The sequence below is a fragment of the Falco punctatus genome (genome assembly GCF_963210335.1).
Source record: "Falco punctatus genome assembly, chromosome: 11".
Lineage (NCBI taxonomy): Eukaryota > Metazoa > Chordata > Aves > Falconiformes > Falconidae > Falco > Falco punctatus.
In genome coordinates this window covers 2,712,059-2,729,946 of record NC_137591.1, presented here as the reverse complement: position 1 = coordinate 2,729,946, position 17,888 = coordinate 2,712,059, and the positions used below count along the sequence as shown (strand labels likewise).

The 17,888-nt window shown below is 54.9% G+C and overlaps 1 protein-coding gene across 1 annotated transcript; it reads left to right on the top strand.

The window, feature by feature from the left end:
- The first annotated feature begins 3,185 nt into the window (after positions 1-3,185).
- On the top strand, positions 3,186-17,882 carry AK4 (adenylate kinase 4). Its single transcript, XM_080407284.1, has 5 exons — positions 3,186-3,710; positions 10,687-10,806; positions 13,214-13,386; positions 13,712-13,830; positions 15,127-17,882. The coding sequence occupies exons 1-5, from the start codon at positions 3,566-3,568 to the stop codon at positions 15,239-15,241; spliced, it is 672 nt and encodes a 223-aa protein (XP_080263410.1). The 5' UTR covers positions 3,186-3,565; the 3' UTR covers positions 15,242-17,882.
- The last annotated feature ends 6 nt before the right edge of the window (positions 17,883-17,888 follow it).

The window sequence follows — 17,888 nt, the reverse complement described above, 5'->3', positions numbered from 1 at the left end:
AGCACGAATACAAGGGTAGCACCATGCCATGACCACGCGGCATACTGCACCAAGCCTGCCAGCCTTTCGCCAGCAGAGCGGGCTGGCAGGTGGTGGAATTTTACAGCACTGTGAACACATTCAGCTGGGCTTAATCGGAGTTTGTCACATGTGCTTCTGGAGCCAGCATCACAGATGCCCGTTCCTATGCCTACTGATGGCTTCGACAGGAGCAGCACCCAATGCCAGGCAGCCAGCTGCGTTCATAAGGGACTGCAGCCGGAGTAAGCAGAAGAGGGACTTAAAGGGTTGAGGTGCTCCAAGTATGCAGCTGGCACTTTTACATCATAGGATCCAAATACAAAATTGCACAATAAACATTTTCACTGCAAACCAGTTAAATTATTAACTTACATCAACCTATACTTTACACACACACACTTTTTTTTTTCTTCCCTAAAACCAGGCATTGCTGAAAACGACTACTCCTACACAAACACCCAACCTTTGGTTTAGGGAATCAAATACAACTGAGTTCTGAAACAGGTTTAAAAACCGCAACTGTTTTACATAGTAAAAGTTAATGTGTTACTAAATTTTCTATAAAGTTTATGATGTTGATGGACTTCACCAGAACAAGTTGCTCTCACATTTCTACCAGGAGGAAGCAGAAACTCCAAAAATGGTGTAACACTCTGATTAAATTACCCTGGAAAAAAGCATGTCTCAAGATGTTATGGAGACTGTTTTTAAAAGAGAAATACGTAACACTCAGCTGGATCCAGCTATCAAAATGATGTCTTACAAGTTTTTAACTCAAGAGGGCAATGGAGAGACAAATATGGAAATATCTGAGTAGAAGCACGCAGTGGAAAAAAATATTTGTACATTTTAAAACAAACTACAAACATACATTACATAAAAAGGGGACAGCCAACAGATTATGCAATACTGACGTAAGACGACACAGATGACTTAAACATATATTCCAAAACTCACAGATTTACCACCATTTGCAGATTAATCATTAAAGAATCCGCTGCTGCTAGGAAAAAAAAACAACAAAAAACCTCGGTAAAAAATACTGACATATTCTGAATATACAACGGTGACTTTTGAAAAGGAAGGAAGCTGCGTAACTAATCAACCATTTGCTCTCACTCTGAGGTGTTTTTACAACACTATTACTATTCCAGCAGAAAAATTCTACCCATTTCAGTAGAATGGCATAAACATAGGATTGGGAATCCTACATTTCACAGGCTGAAGAGACAAGAGAAGAATTGTGATTTTATAGCTCAAGTATGCCTTGACCACTGTTTCTAGGTTTTACTCTGTGCTCCAGCAGTTACTGTTACGCTCTTTAAAGGGAGAGTATATGTGACTGCCAGGGTGAACACTATCTCCCCAGCACCCTCTGGAACAAGGGCTGTTTGAGTTGCACACATGTATGTTGTAAGGGTTGATGCCATTTTCTCCAGAAAGGATCTAGCTCTTACTCCAATACAAATACAGTTTGTTCCCTTGCACCTAACACCGACAACCCCCCCACCCCGATTTCTGCTTTGTTCCTTAAGACACACAGACCTGATACAAAAAGCCTAAGTAGGTTCCCTGTTAGCATCAGAAGAATCCCCCTTTTTGAGGAAAACCCACATTAGTTTTGGAGTCTAGCAAACATTTTTGTTCTTGTTATTGCTAAAGACATTGCATATTTCCATATGCTTTTATAAAAAAACTCTACTGTTTCCAGTGTTTGCTGCCAGTTCTCACTTTTCACAGCCTTTTAAGTTTCTCTGGCTGGTCTTTAAACTCCAGTCCCACCTCCTGTCCGTTTGGAGCTGGTGCTTCTATGGATTTTTTTTTTTTTTCACTCGTTTTGCATGAACCAAAATTTCTTTAGCATCACACTGATGGAATTACTGCTGTGCCCTGACCACAACCCACAAGGCTTGCGACTCCCCACCCCTACGCACAGGTCAAGTATCTTCGAGTACTACAAGCAGCTCTCGACCTCGCTCCTGTGGCAGCTTGCGAGGCGCGCTAGCAGCAAGCCCCCTGCCCATCTGGATTAGCGCGATTTTAACAAACCACTGCAGAAGCCTGAAAAGAAGAGAAAACAAACAACAAGTTACGAGGACACCACGGCCTGACAAGCGACTGCCCGGCGGCCCGGGGGAAGGCAGGCCGTGTGTGCGGAGGGGGAAGGCGGCGGCCCCCGGCCGCCTCAGCCGCTCCCTCACAACTTCCCCTCGACGGCGCGGCGCTGAGGGGCCGGAGGCCTGAGCAGCGCGCCCCCCGCTCTCACACGGCCCCACAGCCCCCGCCTCGCCCACCCCGCTCCCCTCGCCTCACTCGCCCTCCCCCGGCCCCCCAGGGCCCCCCGCGGAGAGGGGAGCGCGGCGGCGGCCGCCCCGCTCCTCCCGCGCCTCAGCCGCAGGCCCCGCCCGCGTAAGCGCCGCCGCCCGGAAAATAACAGCGCGCAGAGCCGGGAGGAAGCGCCGCGCCCCAGCCCCGCCGGCTTCGCCGCCCCGGCCCCCCGCCGCCCCCCGCCGCCCGGGGCCGGGCCGGGCCGGACCCACCTGCGGGCTCGGCGGGGCCGGCGGCGACATGACGCAGCACGGGCTGGCGGCGTGAGGGCCGCCATCTTGGTGTGTTTATGGCAGCGCCGCGCGGCCATGTGACGGGCTCTTCCGGGGGCGGGGGCACGCGCACCCACGGTCACGGCCGCGAACACGCGCTGTGGGGGTGGGGGCGGGGCCAGCGGTGGGGCGCGTGCGTGTGCGCGCAGCGGGGCGCGCGCTCGTTGCAACACCGGCGGGTGCTCGCGGGCGGGCACGCGCTCCCGGGGCTCCACGGCCCCGTCGCGTCTCGCTGTGGGGATGGAGCCCCGCGGGGTGCGGGCGGGGGGGCCGGAGAGCTGCCCCCCGCCGCGGGGCCGCGCCTGCAACACCCGCACCCGCGGCAGCGCCCGCCGGGCCCATGCAAGGGGTGCCCCCCCACCCCCACCCCCGGTACCAGCCTTGGGCAGCCCGGCGGCCGCGCGCGTGCGGGCCGTGTACGTGGAGGCAGCGCGGGTTCCAGACCGACCGCGGGCTGTAGGGCTGCAGCCCGCGCGTTTGCAGGCTGTGCGTTTACAGACTGAGTATTTTGCAGGCTGTGTATTTGCAGCCTGTGCGTTTGCAGGCCGTACATTTTTCAGACTATTTTGCAGGCTGTCTATTTGCAGGCTGGTTTGCAGGCTGCGCACTCGCAGCCCGCCCCGGCAGCCCACCCGCTGGCTGCCCGTGTCCCCGCAGCCGTGTCCCCGCAGCCGCGGCCCCGCACGGCCTCCCGGCTGGCTGCGGGCACAGCCACGGGCTCCCCGCCGGCCCCGCAGCCGCCCCTGGCTCGGGGGCCCCGTCGGGCGGCGGGACTACAAGTCCCAGGGTGCCGCGGCCCGAGGGGGCGGGCGGCCGGGCCCCCCGCCCCGCTGATGTGTACGGGCCGCGGCGGCGGCTGGCGGCGGCGCGGGGGGGGCCGGGCCGGGGCCGCCTGACGAGCCGCGTTGCCCCGCAGGGAGCCGGGCCGGGCTCCGGCGGCCGCCATGGCCTCCAGGCTGGTGCGGGCGGTGGTGCTGGGCCCCCCCGGGTCGGGGAAGGGCACGGTGTGCGAGCGGATCGCCCGCAGCTTCGGGCTGCAGCACCTCTCCAGCGGGCAGTTCCTGCGGGAGAGCCTGCGCGCCGGTGGCGGTGAGTGAGCGAGAGCCCGCGGGCACCGGCACCGGGGGCACGGCCCCGCGCCTGCCCCGGGACGGGACGGGGTGGCGGGAGGCGGGGATGGGGATGAGACGGGCATGGGATGTAGACAGGGATTGGGGATGGGGATGGAATGGGGATTGGATGTAGACACGGATGGGAATGGGATGTCCACAGGGACGGGGATGAGATGTGGATGGGATGGGGGTAGAATGTAGATAGGGATGAGATGTAGACAGGGATGAGGATAAGGTGGGGATAGGATGGAGATGGGGATGGGATGTAGATAGGGGTGGGATGTAGATAGGGGTAGGATGGGGATGAGACGGGGATGGAATGTAGACAAGGATGGGATGGAGATGGGATGGGGAACACACTCATGTACACACACACACACACACACACACGCAGATACACCACAGGTTGTTTTCTTTCTGTGGGGTTGGCACAGCTCATTCATCCTTATCCCCCCAGCCTGAGCTGGCGGAGCTGCCCAGTAAAAGTGGGTCTGATGTGGCGGGGAGCCTTGGGTGTGTAATGGTTTCATCCCTGTGCCCGGTGGGTATAGCTCTGGAGAAGCCAGTACAAATAACCAGCCACTGATGGTTAATGGTGGCATCCAGGCAAACAGGTTGCCTGTTGTTAATAATTTCATCCTGCCTCAGGTACAGGAATGGGGTAAAAACTGCAAAGCGGTGGATGGCAGATGGCTGAAATGCTGGTGCAGGCAGTGCCTGTGCAACACCCACAGCAGGAGGGGTGGATTGCGAACGTGCATTTGTGCCCAGGGGAAACCCCGCTGGGAAAATTGCTGCGGGTCATGGGGTGCTGTGGCCGGGTGTTGGGATGTGCTGTGCCATGCCATCCCCTGCGGCAAGGCTGGTGGGGTGTTACGGGGTGCAAGTGCATGTCCCTGACTCCTTATGGAACTCCCTTCTAGAAGCCGGGGAGAAGGAGGAGGTGGGTGGCAGCACCTGCCCTGCACAGGTCACCCCTGGCAAGACCCAGCTTATTAGGGCTTGAGAGCTCAGAGAGCGCAGTGGGCAGCCCCTGGCAGGGCAATGCTGCTTGGCAGGAGCTCAGCCTCCCCGCAGCAGCTCTCTGCTCCTGCCCGTCCCATGGGTGACACCCAGGTCCCAAACCCGCGGGGGAGCAGATGGTCTTTGCTGTGTTTGCGCCGCAGGCAGTGCTGTCGGCTGGTGAGATGCTCCTCGGCCCTGGCGAGGCTCCGGAGCAGGTGTGCTGCACCCCAGCTTGCCCTCAGGTTCCTCTGCAGATGCCATTAGGCAATCCCAGTGTATTTTTTTTTCCAGCAGTTCCTTCTTTCCTCTGGTGATGTGTGAAAGACCAACCCGGAGGGGAAGCTGACTCACCAGGCAAAGGAATGGTAAAACGGCATTGATACAAAACAAACGGAGAGAACCTAGAAGTGATTTCCCTTTTTAGAAGGGTAACAAAGTGGAGGAGAAAAAAAAGTTTTGGAGAGCCACATGCTCCAGCAAGGGCGTTGCACACAGCCCTGCACGGGTCACTCATTTAAAAATACCCAGGTTTCCTTTCATAATTAAAAAGTACAATAATATTTCCTTTTATAATGAAAAAAATACAATAATATTTCCTTTGGAGGGAGGCTCAAAATTAGGAAAACCCCCATGACGGCTTTGGCTGCAGGACAAAAGGCTTGGGTGAAAAGCAAGCAGAGGTGCAGTGTGTGGGAGCAGGGCAGTGCAGTGAGACTGCCCACCCGGGAACTTGTAGGATCAAGCTTTAAATGAGTCTCTTGAATTTTATGTTTCAGTTCATGTTCTTGCTGTAGAGCTTCTCTGGGGACCCTGGAGAAGGGACTGTGAGTGGAGTTAGCTGAAGGTGTTTCCCACAGTGCGAGTCCGGTAAATTCAGTTTCCCAAAGCAAACAACACTGAGAAATGCGGGTAAAATTACTCAGAAGAAAATCAGCCTAGTTTGGTACAGCTGGCATGACGTTCGGGTCCCACCTTTGACAGCCTCTGGTTACAGCTCTCAGTAAGCTGCAGCTATGTGCTGGGGTGGTTATTTTTTTTTGCTATTTGCTTTGGACAAGCTGTTACATGACTGTGCTGCAGTGTGTGAGCTCCGGGGGAAACGACGTGGAAATAAGACTCTCCTCTCGAGTTTATCATCTGCGCCACTGGTTTTGTATTTTAGGAGGGCTGGGGCTCTTCAGTACGAATAGAATCATTACAGAATCATTATCCCAAAGGGACCTGTCAGTCTGATGTTTTTAGAGTCATCTCGGTCCAAGGATGGCAGGCAGGCGTCGATGCACTGGGGATTTTCCTGCTTGCCATTGCGAGACATAAAATAGCCGTGACTGTGGGATTCAGGCTTGGGTGGCACAGAGGACTCCAGCCGCTGGAGGAAGCCCCATCCACCCAGCCTGGGGAGGGTGCCTGGCTCGCTGCCTGTGCCGGTGTCTGTGTCGCCAGCCTCGGGGAACAAGGACTTCACTTTGCAGCCGTCCGAAGCGGCTGAACACACGGTTGCTGCTGAAGTGTTGAAGTTTTGCTACAGTGACCCTACAAGTACCTTTGCCACCACACGTTTGTGTGTTAATTAGTGTCTTCTCTTAGTGAGTGGCTGCTCTGCTGTAGGAAAGGTCTTTTAAAGTTCTTGGAAGACTTAGAAGCTGTGGTTTTGGTGCTAGGCAGGGGTGCTGGAGGGTGGTGAGCAATTTCCCTGGCCAGTACCTTGGCCCCAGTACCCAGCTGGTCGTCTCTGGTGTTGGCAGCATCCTGGAGTCTTAGCGGGACTCAGCGGTTAATTCGCAATACAGCTTAATGGCTTGGCTTTGGCTGAGGGTCTGCATCCCCCCAGAGACACGTGGGTCTCGTGTCAGTCCCACCACTCCCTTTAATGTACTTCCTTGGAGGCAGAAGTAGCTCCAGTCCCCTCCTTGTGACAGATTTCTTTAGCATCAACCGAAGTAAGCACAAAAAAGCCCAAGGGGGATGTGGGATGCGCACGACTGAGCCCCACAGTCCTTCTCCCCACCTTTTCCATGGGTGATGGTCTGCTGGCAGAGCCACACACTGGCCCCGTTGCCTGTCAGAGCTGAGCCCAGGAGATGCAACCTGCCAGCCCTCTGGTTTTCCATAGGGTCCAAAGTGACATCCTGCCGGTGGGGACAGGGTGGGAGCGAGGGCCCTGGATGCAGCATCCCTGTCAGGAAAGAGCTCCCAGGGTCCCAAACCCAGGGTGACACCTGGCCCCGGCCAGCTGGGTCGTTGCAGCTTAACTGCACTGGTGCACAGGTCGGTCCCCTATTAACCACCCAAGGCCTCTCCTCTCTATTAACTCCAGATCGTGTTGCTGTAGCCTAAATAAAAAAAAAAATGTAAAAGGTTGCGTGTAGGGCAGAAAGTCCGGCGTTATCATGCGGGGTCTGGAGGCTGCCAAGAGCCGTGTTTGGGAACAGCCTCTCCTCCAGTCTGCCCTGCCTGGCCCCGGGTGGCTGTTTTGTTGCTGGTGGCCTTGGGGGCTGGAGGCATCCCTCAGGGCTGTAACTTGGTGTTGCTTTGATAAGGAGGCTGCAGATCAGGGTTGTGGGGGAAGCCACAGAGAGCTTGAAGTCCCATGTGTTAAAGGGCAGATTAAACCCGTGGTCATTAGATTAATGAGATTAAGCCCGTGAGTCGAGAAAGGCTGTTTTGCACAGAGCTCAGCACCGCCAGGCGCACCCACCGCCAGCCTGGCTCAGGGAGCATGAGCAGCATCTAAGGAGCCCCTTGCTACCTGGAGTAACTGCAGAGCAGTGCATGCAAACCCCTTGCTGCCCGTGGCTGTAGCAGTGGGGGTTTTGGTGCTTGCATAGGTGCTGTGCAGTGCAATAGGGGGGAGCCTCAGCTCCTCATGCAGGGGGCCAGGATCTTCCAAAGGTCTGCCCAAACCTTTCTCCTCTTTGGTTTGTGGCTGGGGAGTGCTGCTCGGGTGGGGATTGATGGACCAGATTGGGCCCTGGGGTGACAGCTGGGAGGGGGACAGCAAATGTAAAAACTGGAGATAAAAGCTGCCTTGAAGAAACCCCATGGGAGCAGGGCTGTGCTGTGGGGATGCTGCGCGCCTGTGTCCTGGGTATTGGGGGGGTCCAGGGACTGGGCAGCTCTGCAGGTCCATCATGCAAAATATGTGCCTGTTCCTACATGCCTGTTCCTCCTCGGTGAGAGGGTGGGTGATGGTGCCACAAGTGTTTTGGAGAAGGGAGAGGCTGGAGGGGCTCCAGGAGCCGTCTGGAAGCAGTCAGCATCTGCTGGTGCTGGTGCATGGTGCTGGTGCTGGTGCATGGGCCCCCATGGCAGTGCATTCCCCTTGTGCTGGTGCATGACCCCTGGGCCAGTGCCTGCCCCCCACGTTGCTATGTGCGCTCCATGCCTATGCATGCACTCCCATGCTGGTGCATCCCCCCTTTGCTGGTGATGTCCCCCCAGCACACATGGGGGGCACAGAGGCGCAGCATCCCCGCCAGCAGGAGTTGTCCATCGTGGAGCAGCGGAGAACCATCTGCCCGTATTGAGGGCGTGGGAAAACTGCAGCCTCCGTGATGCAGAGCTGTGGGCCTCTGCTGTATTTCCAGGCTTCACAACAGCAGCCCGGCGTATTTTTGGTTTGCAGCACCAGGCCTGGCTCCAGCAGCCCTGCTGAGCAGCAGCTGGTCCCTTGGACGGCCACCCCTCCTTGGGGCAGCTGCAGCTGCAGCCCACGGGGCTACCAGGCTGGTCTGCCAGTGGCCAGCAGCTCTGTCCTGCCGGCAAGCACGTTCCCAGTGAGCCTGTGGCAACGTGCAGACCACATGAATAAATATTAAAAAATGTAGGCGGATGCGATAATATTTACGCCTTAGCAGGTCTCTGTGCTGGTTGCGTAAGACATCGTGTATTTTTTCCATCCCTGTGTCCTTTGCTTTCCTCCACAGGAGAGCTGCCAGCAGCGCTGGCAACGTATGGGCAGCAACAAAAAACTTAGTGAAAAAAGGTATTTTCTGCTCTTGGTGCCTGGCAGCCACCGTGGCTCCGAGCAAAGAGCTGCTCAGCAGGGTGAGCTGAAATGCCGTTACAGAGGGGGACGTGGTCCTGGTCCCTGCCGTGACTCAGCCCCGTGGGCCGGTGAGCCAGCACCCGCTGCCTGCTCCGTGTCCGTGTCCGAGGCAGGCCAGGCTCCAGGGGGGAGCGTGGCTCGGCTGGCAGCCCCCAGCTGCCCCATGCTCCTGCCAGGCATCCTCTGCAGATCCTTCTGTGAGCCTGCGAGGTTTCCTGTGCACGTCCCAGCCCCACGCCTTCGGGGCGATCCCTGCAGGCTGCGTCAGTTCCCCTGTTAGATCAGATGAACTCTCTCCAGGAACTGTATATTTTACAAAAAAACCCTCCTGCAGCTCAGGAGTTCAGGTGCACGTGCCTGCCCGCTTTGACATCTTGCTGCAGCCTGGGAAGCCAGAGCCTGCCTCGGGATGCAGGACCCTGTGGCTTTTTTTAGAGGACTCATACTTTGGGAGGGCTAAAATGTGCTGTCCTCACCAGAAATCTTGCACAAATTGATGGCAATATTGTTTGTTTCTGGTGACAAATGCTATTTCAGCTGCTGTGGGAAGAGAGCAAAAGAGTTGGTGGGGTCCTGATCCAAGAGGGAAGAGGCTGGACCTCTTCTGGTGGCAGGATCAGGAGTTGCCACGCGTGGTGGCAAAGAATACTTGCATTTTCCAGTTTCTTTGTGTCTCTGAGCAGCTACAGGAAAATTGCAGGCGAACTGTATAATGTAAGAAGCAACTGAATTTATTGCATCTCTCCACGAGGTAACATCTGCTTTACCCAGCTGCAATGAAATATATAAGGAAATAAATCCCTATTACGTTGGCTGCTGGCAGCAGCTGCCCGCGTGGTGCCAGGCTGCCAGGAAGGTGGGTCCAGACGTTATCCATGTAGAAGCCACCGCTGGCTTCTCCAGCGCTGTTGGTTCCAGCTGAGTGACACGGGGGAGAGCCGGGCAGGGGCTTGGTAAGGCATATTTACCTTGCAGTTACACCGCAGTTATGTTCTCAAGGATTTGATCTTGGAAATAATTTTCTTATCTGAGCGTATGTTAAGTTGAGGCTCTGAAATCTTAAAACCCTTTGGACAGGAAGCCATCTTCTGCTTTCCAGAGTGATTTAACAAACACTTTGAGATCTGGGCTTTGCATGAGCTTGCTGGTAATGCCTGTTTACTGCTATGTTTTGCACGTGAAATCGTGAATTTGCACCTTTTCAGCTCTTTTGTAACTGACAATGCCAGCTTTTCCTGACAATGGTTGTATGTGGAAACTTCATGCCTATGAGCCAAATGCTGCCAGATCTGCAAGTGTTGCTTGTCCTCATGGCTTTACTGGAAACCACCTCTGAGGCCCCTGAAAGAATAGGCATTATTAGCACCCTGCCTTTGTCATTGACATTGCTTCAAAGCGAGCCTGAGCCAGGCAGCAGGCAGCAGGCAGCAGGAAGCTGGCCAGGTCTCTGGTCCCATCCCACCACCCGACGTGTGTGGAGCTTGGCAGCATCCCTTGCACCTGGTTCAGTGTCTTCAGGACATTTAGTATCGGTGCCAGTGCCACCTGTACCCACACCGGTGCTGTCTCCAAAGCCGAAGGAGCCCTGTGTGTGGCACGCAGTGCATGCGGCCGGCATGGCAGGGGTGGTGCGGGTGCCCCTTGCTGCTGTGGGCTGCCAGGGTTCTTCAGGTATTTCAGGCATTTCCATTTCTACAGCACCAAAAAGACCCAGTGGTTGCTCGGCCGTTGGGAGCAGCAGCTAAGGGCAGAGGGACGCTGCTGAAAAGCTCCTGGATGAGCAATATAGGAAGACAGGCAGAATTTGAGGGGGAGCGATATTTTTTAAGTGGAAATATCATGCTTTTTTTTTTGCTTTTTTTTTTTTTTGTGACTTGGGTTTTTTTCTTCTCTTGAACAGAAGTTGGCGTCTTGGCAAAGCAGTACCTTGAGCGAGGCCTTCTGGTGCCGGACCATGTCATCACACGCATGATGATGACGGAGCTGGAGAAACGGCAAGAGCAGCCCTGGCTGCTCGATGGTGAGTGTGCTGCTGCATCCCCTCTGGGTGGGAAAATCCCAGCCCCCTTTCAAACATTGTATTGCTGCTAATGGTTTGGCAGCACCAGGAGAGAGAAAACCCAGAAGGTGCCTTTGCTGGTTGTGGGAGGAGAGGCAGGAGCCGACCTGCTGGCAGAGGCATCTGCCTGCGCGTTTCTTCCTCTGCCCTACACAGCAGCACGTGCGTGTCCAGCTGAGCCCTTGGCGCACAGCCGGGACAGGGAAGGGCAAGGCAAGGAGATAGGTGTTTCATGAAGCCGAGCCAGCAAGCAGAGTGGGGCTGGAGGCATGCCAAGAAACATCTCTTCCCACCTCGTATTTGTGCAAAGGAGCTACTCATCCCGAGCCCAAGAGCCACCTGAGGTACATGTGGGTGGAGAAGAAGCCGAGAGCAAACCGGCACGGCAAGTGGTGAGAGGAGCAGCAGAAGGTTCGCCAGGAGCTCCTGCAGCCCTCAGCGGCGAAGCTGTGTGCCAGCAGCTGTGGTGCATCGCTGCCGGTAGCCGGGGAGCTGACAAGTGCCGATGGCAGCTCTAGGCATTGCTTTGGGGCTTGGGCAGGGGATGGGGCAGGGCTGAGCAGGTCACACTGACCTGTGGTGTTGGGCACAGGCAAGTGTGACGTATGGGGATGAGTGGCCATGGCTGCTGTAGGGGGAGAAACCCTCCCTTGCCCATCTGCTGAAGCTTTGAAGAATCAGTGAACACAGAAATAAGACTGAGCCAGCTGATTTATAACAGACTCAGGCTTTTGCAGAGTTCTGAGGCTCCTGGCAGGGAAAACACAGAATAGTCTACAACCAAAACAAGTCCACGGTATAGTGCCAGGGACTGGAGGGCTGGTGGAGCTGTGTGTCTTCCCCATAGCCCTGGACAGCCCCAGAGGAGAGGTGGCTTGTGCTGGGGCTTGGAGTCCGGCCGAGCTTTTCTCACTGCAGTGGGCACTGGGGATGCAGCAGTGTTGGCACTGGGAGGTCTGGCAGCATCACCCCACTGGGCTCGCAGGGTGGACGCCAGAGACCTCAAGTACTGTAGGTTCAGGCTGCCTTGAAGATGCCTGTGAATCCTCACTATTAAAATGTTATTATTCTTGCAAAATAACTCAACTCGTCAGGGAACATGGTGGTTAACAAATATTACAGCAACAAGCACTGCATAAACAAGTACATATTTTATTGTATTAAAATTCCAGTGTTTCAACACAATCTTGGGGGGCCGCATCAACATGCTCAGATCTGGGTTCTTGCAGCTCAGGATGCTGATGTACCGTGGTCTGACCCCCAGCAGCCTGGCCCAGGAACCGGCTCCTGTTTTATCACAGCTTTGCATCCAGAGGTCCCGCCAAGGTTGCCGAAAGGGGGAAACAAATCGGGCTGTGGGCTGGTAATGAGGATTTCAGGAGCCGCCTGCTTTGTGTGTTGATCTCTGCCTATACCAAGATGTTTGAGGGACGGGCTGCCCCCAAAGCTAAAATCTGAACACGGGCAGTAGCAATGCCGGCAGCCCTGCGCTGTCACGTTCCTGTTAACTTTGGGGGAATTCATCTGCCTGGGGGCACAAGCGGTGGGTGCAGTCAGAGCCCCACTCCAGCAGAACTGTGACAAGGAGCGTAGTTATTTCAAGTGGTCTGATAACAGAAGTAACAGACTGGCTTCACTTGCTAAGACAGACTACATGTATTCTCTCTCATAATGGCTGATTCATTCCCTGTGCTGGTGTCCTGGCAAGCTCTTGGCTAATAATACTCTCCTTGGGAAAAGCCTAGGAGGTCTCAGAGGGGTTTACAGATGTAAAAAAAGGTTAAAAAAATGAAAACAAAGTGTGTTATCAGCAGAGAAAACTGGAGAGGGGACAGGCTCGAAGTCACCCCTGGTTGCGATCTGGCAGCAGGAGCAGATGCTCCCACCTGCTCACTGTTTTTTCCAACAAAAGGTACCACTGGGCACCCTCGGAGGACGGGGATTTCTGAGAGCTGAGTGATGGCTGTACAAACCATTCCATTGCGGTGTCCTCCGTGTCCTCCATGTAAACCAGCAGTGTGTCACTTGTCTGTGCACAGCGTTTTGTTTCCTGCCATTGTTTCTCTGTAATTCCAGCGTTTTTCCCTGTTTTGTTGTTGCCTGTGCCCTCTTGCTTGCCTCCAGCTATGACTTTGCAGGAAAAGACGAGCCCACGGCGACCCGTGTGCTGTATTTCGGGAGTCAGTGCTGTAGGAGCTATTTTTTATTGTAGCCATATGGTGGATGCCTGTCTGTTGGACCGCTTGTGCTGTAGTGAGGAGCTGCGGTGGTTTTGCAGCTCCGGGGCTGCGGGGCGGGTGGTTTTGGTTCCATCCTGCTGCTTTCCTGCCTCTCCTGACAGCCCCTTTCTGTTGTGGTGCCTGCGCAGGTTTCCCTCGGACGCTGGGGCAAGCCAAGGCGCTGGATGGGATCTGTGAGCTGGACCTGGTGATCAGCTTGAACATACCCTTCGAGACACTGAAGGATCGCCTGAGTGCCCGCTGGATCCACCCGGGCAGTGGGAGGGTGTACAACATGGACTTCAACCCCCCCCATGTCCAGGTAAGAGCCTGTAGCATCGCGGGATGCCAGCTGGGAGCAGTTCACAGAAGGGAAAGGTCAGAGAAGCCTTCCTCTGCGTGAGCTGAGATCGTAAAAAAGCCTTGGGGAAGAAATCCCAGGTAGTAAGCACCGAGCACTGGAGGACTTTGCCCTTGGGAGCCAGCCTGAAGGAGTCATGCTAAATGTTAATTAGGAAAATGGGATTTATGTTAAATGCCATCTGAGGATGCTGGATTGATGCAGAGTAGGCTGTGTGGCAGGGAGCTGCAGCGTGGGCAATGGGGCTGGTGGCTGCATCCCCTTGATGGTGTTTGCCTTCCTGCAGGGCATCGATGACCTGACGGGCGAGCCGCTGGTCCAGCGCGAGGACGACAAACCCGAGGCCGTGGCTGCCAGGCTCCGAAAATACAAAGATGCCGCAAAGCCAGTGATAGAGTTGTACAAGTGAGTTGGACCATGTGAATAAATCACGGCATGCCCATAAAAACAGGCCCGAGTGCTGTTTCCACCAGCCAGTCCCATGACCCTATCCCCACAGCCCGAGGAGCCCCGGCGTGGCCCCTGACAGATTTTGGAGGACAGATCACTGCGCTCAGTGGCACAAAGCCCAGCCCTTCACTGCAGCCAAGCCCTGCTTGGAGGGAGGAGGCTGATGCAAAGAAGTTCACAGCTCCTGTTTGTCTTGCTGGGCTCCATAAAGAGCTTTGCTGGTGCTGGTGGTGGGAGGGATTTTTTGGCTGTGGCAGAAGGCACTTGCAAATCCCTTCTGCCCCCCAGCTCTGCTGTGCAGGGTGGGAAGCCTATTTGCAGAGGTGCTGCCCATCAGTGCTACAAAACCCAACCAGTTAAGACTTTCAGCTTCTTTTTGGGCAAGTGTCCTCCAGCACAAGCGATGGAGCAGCTCTGAGATGCCTCAGGCCCTGCCCTGCCCACGCAAAGCTGTCACTGAGCGAGCCGAGGCTCTGCAGGCAGGTGAGGACGGTGACGTTGCAGAGAGCAGCTCCCCTCCTGCAGGCACCGGTGAGCTGCTTGTTACCCTGCTTCAAACCAACCCGTTCACCCCGGGCGGTGCAGATCCCGGGCGGTGGGTGCTGCCCAGTCAGTCTGCAGAACATCAGTCCGGGCCCCGAGGCATTCAGGAACTGGCCAGAGGGAAGGAGAGGGGCGAGAGCCCGGCGCTGGCTGGGAGGGCTCCGCTGTGAGCACCCATACGTCCCAGGGCTTGTCCCTTCCGAGTCTGGGGCAGTTCTCTGCTAGCTGAGTTGGGAACAGATGGATTGCCCTAGGGTGGCAATCCACCGCAGAGAGGGAGCGAGCACCCGGCAGTTTTTAAAAGCAGAACTGGTCCGTGGCGTGTCAAAAGCACCCTTGCAGGGGAAGGGGGAGAACAGGGGCTCTGAATTTCCCACCAGCTTAAGCACATGAATAGATGCTGCTGTTTACATCTGTAGAGCACTTCAGAGAATGGGTGGTCTTTAGGGGGGCGAGGGTGAGCTGTCGTCCTGGGTAATGTGGTAATTTGCTGCTGGCTGGGTTTGGTTCATCTGTGTGCGGGTGCCGCTGGGCTCCTCCAGCAAACGCTGCGGATGGGAGCAGCCATTGCCCATCCCCTGTATCCCCCTCTGGCCCAAAAAGGCATCAGTGAGCTTCCAACCCCGCCTGGCTGTCCCCTGCCGATGGCCAGCCTGACTGCAGGTACTCACCAAGGGCTGGTGCTGACATCTCCTATCTCTGTTCCAGGAGCAGGGGCATCCTGCACTCCTTCTCGGGGACAGAGACCAACAAGATCTGGCCGTACGTGTACACCCTGCTTTCCAACAAGATCGCACCCCTTCTCTCGGACGAGGAGAACTAAACAGCTTGTACCAAGGACCAAGAGATAACGCCATCACAGATTGGGTTTCTCTGGGCGGTGCTGGGGCCAGGTTAGGTGATTGTGTGGTACCTAAAGTCCCTTCCCTGGTGTACTGGGGCTACACGGTTATAGTCAGTATCAGGCAAAAAGATCTTTGCTTATAAGGTCAAGTCTGCTACAGCAAGGGTTTTTTTTCTCTTTCCAGACTGTAAAGTATTCCTGCCTATGGTCAAGTTCGCACACAGATCAGTGATACAAACCTCGTTTTGATATGATACGATATGATACGATCACACCAGGTTTATGCAGCTTGCCATGGTGTCCTTGCTACCCCCATACACAAAGCCCAGTCTCCATTTGAGCCTACAGCATGCCATCCCGTTGCTCCACAGTACCGTTTACTGCAGATTGCTCTCTCGGTTGGTTGGGGTTTTTTTCCTATAAATTATTTTCTATGAAATTAATATCTCAGAGAAACAAAGGTCTAAAAAGCAAGACTTAGCCCAGTGGGAACCGGTGAGCAACATGGAAAATGGGTACACTACGAAGCCCAGAAATGTGAAGATCACATTTCCAGCATTAATACACTTAAAAGAGGGAAAACATTGGAGGTAAAACGTGCTTCTTGCATAAAGAGAGATGAAACCCCTGTTATAAAAAGCTGCTGTACAGTTTAGTTTTCAGGAGATGCTGTGACACCGAGCAGGGTCTGTGCAGGGGATGCGTTCCCCTCCTTTGTGCTTGCCTTGTTTATAGCTTTTAATACTACAAGATAGTCATGTTAAGAGAATTTCTCCCAAAGATATATTTTAACGTGTGCTTCAATTTTGCAGAGAAATCAAGTCATTCCAATTTCTGTGCTGCCTTTATCCCTGAGGTCCCCTGGAGATGGGATGTTCCCTGTGTGGTTCCCATTGCAGCCGCAGCGTCCCTGGCAGAAGCAGCTCCCTCCCCATGAATCCCTGGAGGGATGAGAGCCTTCCCTTCCCCGGGACCTGTGCAGGGACTGCCAAGGGCTGTGCCCAGGTAGTTCCCTGTGATTTGCAGCAGCATTTGAGTGTGTCGCTCCTCTTCTCATGCGCAGGAGCTTTGCGGCCAGGTGGAGTTGGTTTTCTTAACTGGAAGTACTGTAACCCGTTTTGGTGGTAGGATGCAGTACCTAAGCAATGGGGATGTTCTTTTTGTCTCCTTGAGTTGCCTTATTTTATAGACTATATATTTAAGAAAAAAGCAAGATGTGTATTTTTAAAGGTTTGGAAAAAAAAAAAAAGCACCAAATTTTAGCATCAGCTTTGGGGAAGCCTGCACAAGGCTGCTTGTGTTTGCAGAGCATGCTGCGGTCTGCCATGGGTGCTTCAGCAGGAGGGCAGCAAAGCTGTTGGCCCCTGATACCCGTTTGATTAATTAGAGCAGCCTGGGCAAGTTTCTGTTGTTGAAATGTCCCTGGTTTTATTTTTGCTTGGAGAGTGGCCCTGCAGCAGGGGGTGGGGAGCTGGCTGGCTTTTTTAGGGATGCACAGGCTCCGTGTGCAGAACTTCAGCACATCCCTGGGACTCTTTTGTCCCTGCTGAGCCACCCGCATCCTTGCTCGGTCAGAGGAGCCCCTTGTGTTTGCTCGCTCTGTCAGAGGCAGCTTCACCCTGGTGCTCTCCTGATACCGGTGCCAGAAGCCGTGGGGTGTATGCCAAGCGAGATCCCTGCCCGCTCGCTGCCTGCCCCTGGGCGAAAGTGATGGTGTGGTGGCGGCAGGGGAGGCTCTGCATCCCGCTCTGGATGGGGATTGCCCAGATGGGAGCGGAGGGACCGTTGGGTTTCGCTGCTGTCCCTGGGGGCCCTTCCATCCCCCCAAGAGCTCCTGGGCTGGGAGGACGCAAATCTTCCACCCTGCGATGAAATCCTTTTTAAGAAAGATTTTAGATTTTCCCATGACCCTCAGATGAAGGTCTGGCCCATTTTTAAACACATCTAGAAATAGCCAAAACTGTGTGCTTTTTTCTCTTTCTAAAAGTTTTGGGCAGGAGGGGAGGAGATGATGGGAGGTGGGTTTAGGCTATAAAAGCAGCCTGGCCATGGCGGGCAGCTCCGCTGGGGCCGCATGCCAGGTAGGGGGGCTGCTCCCTGCTTTCCCTGGCCGAGCTTGTGTCTCATCCTTCCCTGCTACTGAGACCCACGGAGGGGCTTGCCCCATGCAGCCCAGCGGTGGGGCTGGCAGATGGCTTTGTCCCAGGAGAGCCGCCCGAGCGCTTCTTTTAAAGGCTCAAGCCCTATAGTGGATGTAGAAATCCCGTGACTCTGCATGCATCGAGCCCTCGGGATAGATTTTTCTATGAGAGTTGTCGTATGGTGCATTTTCACAGACCAAATACCGGCAGGGATGAGGTCCCGGAGCAACGACGTGTCCCTTGCCTTTCCTCTGTGCCGTGCTCCCCTTTGATACTTTACTGTGAATTTCCTGCCTTTTCTAAAGCAACAGCAATTTTGTACTGACCCAAAATACTGTGTGGTGGGAAGAGGGTCTCCCCGCGCGCCGGGCACCACTGGCATGTCAAGATGAGTTCTCTTCCTGGAGTTTCTTCCCAGTGAATTGCTGCAGCTGTGTTACTGTTTGAAAGATGTAAATAAAAGTTTTTTCTCCTGCTTATCCCTG

Coding starts and splice junctions, on each gene's coding strand:
- AK4 (XM_080407284.1), top strand. CDS start 3,566: ATGGCCTCCAGGCTGGTGCGGGCGGTGGTGCTGGGCCCCCCCGGGTCG. Junction 3,711..10,686: donor GAGCCTGCGCGCCGGTGGCG/GTGAGTGAGCGA, acceptor TCTCTTGAACAG/AAGTTGGCGTCTTGGCAAAG. Junction 10,807..13,213: donor GCAGCCCTGGCTGCTCGATG/GTGAGTGTGCTG, acceptor GTGCCTGCGCAG/GTTTCCCTCGGACGCTGGGG.